At 39.0% G+C, this 3,025-nt stretch overlaps 1 protein-coding gene across 4 annotated transcripts in view; it reads right to left on the bottom strand.

Moving 5' to 3' along the window:
* Nucleotides 1-3,025, bottom strand: part of TJP1 (tight junction protein 1) — a 43,172-nt gene that overhangs the window by 13,103 nt on the left and 27,044 nt on the right. For all 4 annotated transcript variants that reach the window (XM_010295885.1, XM_010295887.1, XM_010295886.1 and 1 more), the window contains 3 exons: nt 1,876-2,775; nt 1,444-1,538; nt 741-965 (listed from right to left, as the gene is read on the bottom strand). In XM_010295885.1, the coding sequence (XP_010294187.1) occupies nt 741-965; nt 1,444-1,538; nt 1,876-2,775 (1,220 nt within the window). The remainder of the gene's footprint in view (nt 1-740; nt 966-1,443; nt 1,539-1,875; nt 2,776-3,025) is intronic.

Genomic DNA, 3,025 nt, shown 5'->3' with positions numbered 1-3,025 from the left:
CAGGAATGCAACCAAAGCCTTCAAAAATACCGATTTTCAGCCTGCATGCAACAAGCCAAGATAGCTTTTCACAGTAACAGCCACAAACACATTTACAGTTTGAATCAAAACAAATTTTGGAAATTTAGGTAACTGTAGAGAGAGTTTTCACAAAGTTTGCATAAGCATCCTCCAAGATAGGCAGTTCTTGACCTGAGCTAAATCCATGTATGAGCTTTCACACACTTTCTGTATCAAAATGTTCCAAATCAAGGAAGCAGAACAATATAGGAAACAGATGTTTCCATCAACAGATTAAATTCTGGACCCAGCAATATTCCCTAAAGGCTCTGTTTCCTAATGTCAAACATGGCTAACATGTTCAAGCCTGTCCGCAGAATAAACGCATGCAGAACTGGAATAAACCGAAACCCTTGCTTTCAAAGATGTTTAAGCACTCAGTATTAGACAGATGAAGGAAGTACTTTGTTATGTTCTGTTCATAAGTGGTAAGCCAAAGAAGTAACACATCGAAAGTCCTGAAATCTACAAAAACTATTCATTTCATTTACCACAATAAAAAGTTATCCAGTTACATGTTTCCAAACTAAACCTACATCTAAGCAGAGAAACTGACTTCGTGAATACAAGATATTAGTTATACCATGAACGCCTGGAATTCCATCAACAGCCAGAATTTCTGTTTTAGCCTTATATGCCTCCCTCCTTTTCAAATCAAAAAAGAAATCCCCCAAACTTACTTAGAATAATTGGTGAAATTCAGCTGATTCTGTGAATGTATTGGTTTAGCAGGCTCAGAATGATGAGTGGCAGGAACCTGCGCAGATGGCTTATTTTCAAAACTCCTGCGATCGAAGTAGGAGAGCTGCTTTCGATAATACTCTTCATCTTCTTCAGGATCATAATGATTTGAACGCACAATATCTTCAGGTGGCTTCACTTGAGGTCTCTGTGGTTCTGGGGCCCTAACCAAGAATAGTAATACACAGTTGCCTTGCACAGTTTAACAAGCATAAATACCTGAATTAGGATTCTATTTTGTAACCTAGCTAGTAATAAAGCAACCAAAATCTAACTCTTGTAATGGCACACCTTGCCTTTTTAACCTATACTGCATAGGAATTAGATGGCTGTGACATAGCATAAGGAAAGAAAACCCTTATTTCCCTTTTGTTTTACTATCTAATTATCTCAGTTAAACATAGAAAAAGTTAAGATGAAGATACTAGCCAAGTTTCTTCTTCAAAAATGCTGAAAAAACATATTGTGTCCTTCCCCCACTTCCCAGCAATCATGTCCATGAAAACTGACTTTACATCTTTTACTTTTGACAGAGAAATCATATTGACACACTCTGCAGTTTCCAATTTGAACCACTAAGATGTGTTTTCTGAGTATTCTAATCTCATATTGAAAACCAAATTTAATCAGTTGTGCATCTACCTGTAAGTTGTTTTGTCATGCTCATACTGGCTTTGAGAAGTCTGTTTTGGACCACTCACAGTTGTAAGTGTAGGCTTAGGTGCTAGTTCTGGAGGCTGTAAAGAAAAGCACAGCATATTCTCTTAGATTCTAACGTTTAGAAAAATAAGGCACTTCATGAGTAAGAAAACTAAGACTCTCCCCCACTTCCCTCAAGAGGAAAACCAGAATGAACACTGGTGAAAGATGAACTGGAAGAGTTTTCAGCATGGCAAGATCCCCTTCAGTGCTTTCACAAAAGTTTTCAGCTTCTGCTTTTAAGACATATGGCAGTTAGGTTGCTAAGAGGCTGTTCCACAAGCAGTAAAGCTTTCTTTCCAAGACAGTATTTTGCTTCTTGTAAAGTAGTCTCATTAGCAAAAAAGCAGGAATTAAAAAACTTAAATGACTTACCTTGACAGCTGATGTATCACTTGGGTCCTTCATTTTTTCCAAAGATGGTGATCTTCTCCTTTCAAATATCTTAACCCTACTTCGCACAGACTGTGGTTTCATGGCTGGATCTTCTTCTTCTTCTGCTAGAGATGGCGGTGTAGGCAGTGGTTTACTGTTAGAAGGCAAAACTTCTGGTTTGGTTTGTGATGAAGGGGGAGGAGGAAGAGAAACACCTGAAGTGCTATGAGAAGGCTCATATTGTCCAGCTTTAGCACTATAAGCTTGAGGAGGACCTTGTTCATAGCCCCTTAGATGTGGATCAAAGTACTGCTTCGGTTCAGGAGATCGAGATATGGCTGACTGGTATGGCTGAGCTTCTTGTTTGTATCTACCATGCGTGTCATATCCAACAGTATGTTGATCTTCATATCGCACTTGTGGTAAGCTGAAATTTTTGGGTGCATGCTCATAGCGAGGTCTGCTATCATAGCTCATTGGAGGGGGTTCCTCAAAACGAGGTTGTGCTGGATAGTAGCTGCGTTCTGTGCTCTCTTCTATATTTTGTCTAGAATCAATATCCCTAGGAGGCTGGTTTTCATAAGCTGTTCTTGTTTGGTTGTAGGGCTGTTTTTCATCATAATATGCCCAGTGCTCCTCATAGGGAGGCACATGGTCATCATAATGTAGGCGAGGGTCATAACCACGAGAAAACTGATCTACATAGTTTGTAGAATCATACCTATACGTTGACTGTTCATAGTCCCTACTCGGTTGTTTTTCTGCATACTGAGTCTGGGATTCATAGATCAAATTTGGGTCTCTCTCCTGTCTCTGTACTGGGTGGTTAATTGCTGACTGTTTTAAGACATAGCTTTGTCTGGACACTTCTTCATTAATATATGGATCCTTTCGGTATACCTGTTAAAGAGAGTGGCATACTTTTCAGTTAAAAGGAAGAGTAACTGCAGCTGCATTTGAAATGTAATATTTTGAGGAAACCTAAGTTTGAAATATTGCCTTTAGTTTTGTTTAAAAGCAGAATAATTTGATGCAGTTTACAGTCACAGGAAGTTTCCAGTCCTATTTTTGAGCAAAACACATCAGGAGATTAAAAGGGAAAGACAAAGGTAATAGTCTCATCTTTGGGGTTTGGTGTTGGGAGAGCCAC

Source organism: Phaethon lepturus, unplaced genomic scaffold (assembly GCF_000687285.1).
Source record: "Phaethon lepturus isolate BGI_N335 unplaced genomic scaffold, ASM68728v1 scaffold20161, whole genome shotgun sequence".
Taxonomy (NCBI): Eukaryota; Metazoa; Chordata; class Aves; order Phaethontiformes; family Phaethontidae; genus Phaethon; species Phaethon lepturus.
Note: the sequence above shows the minus strand (reverse complement) of the source record. Positions and strands in the feature narration are given on the sequence as shown.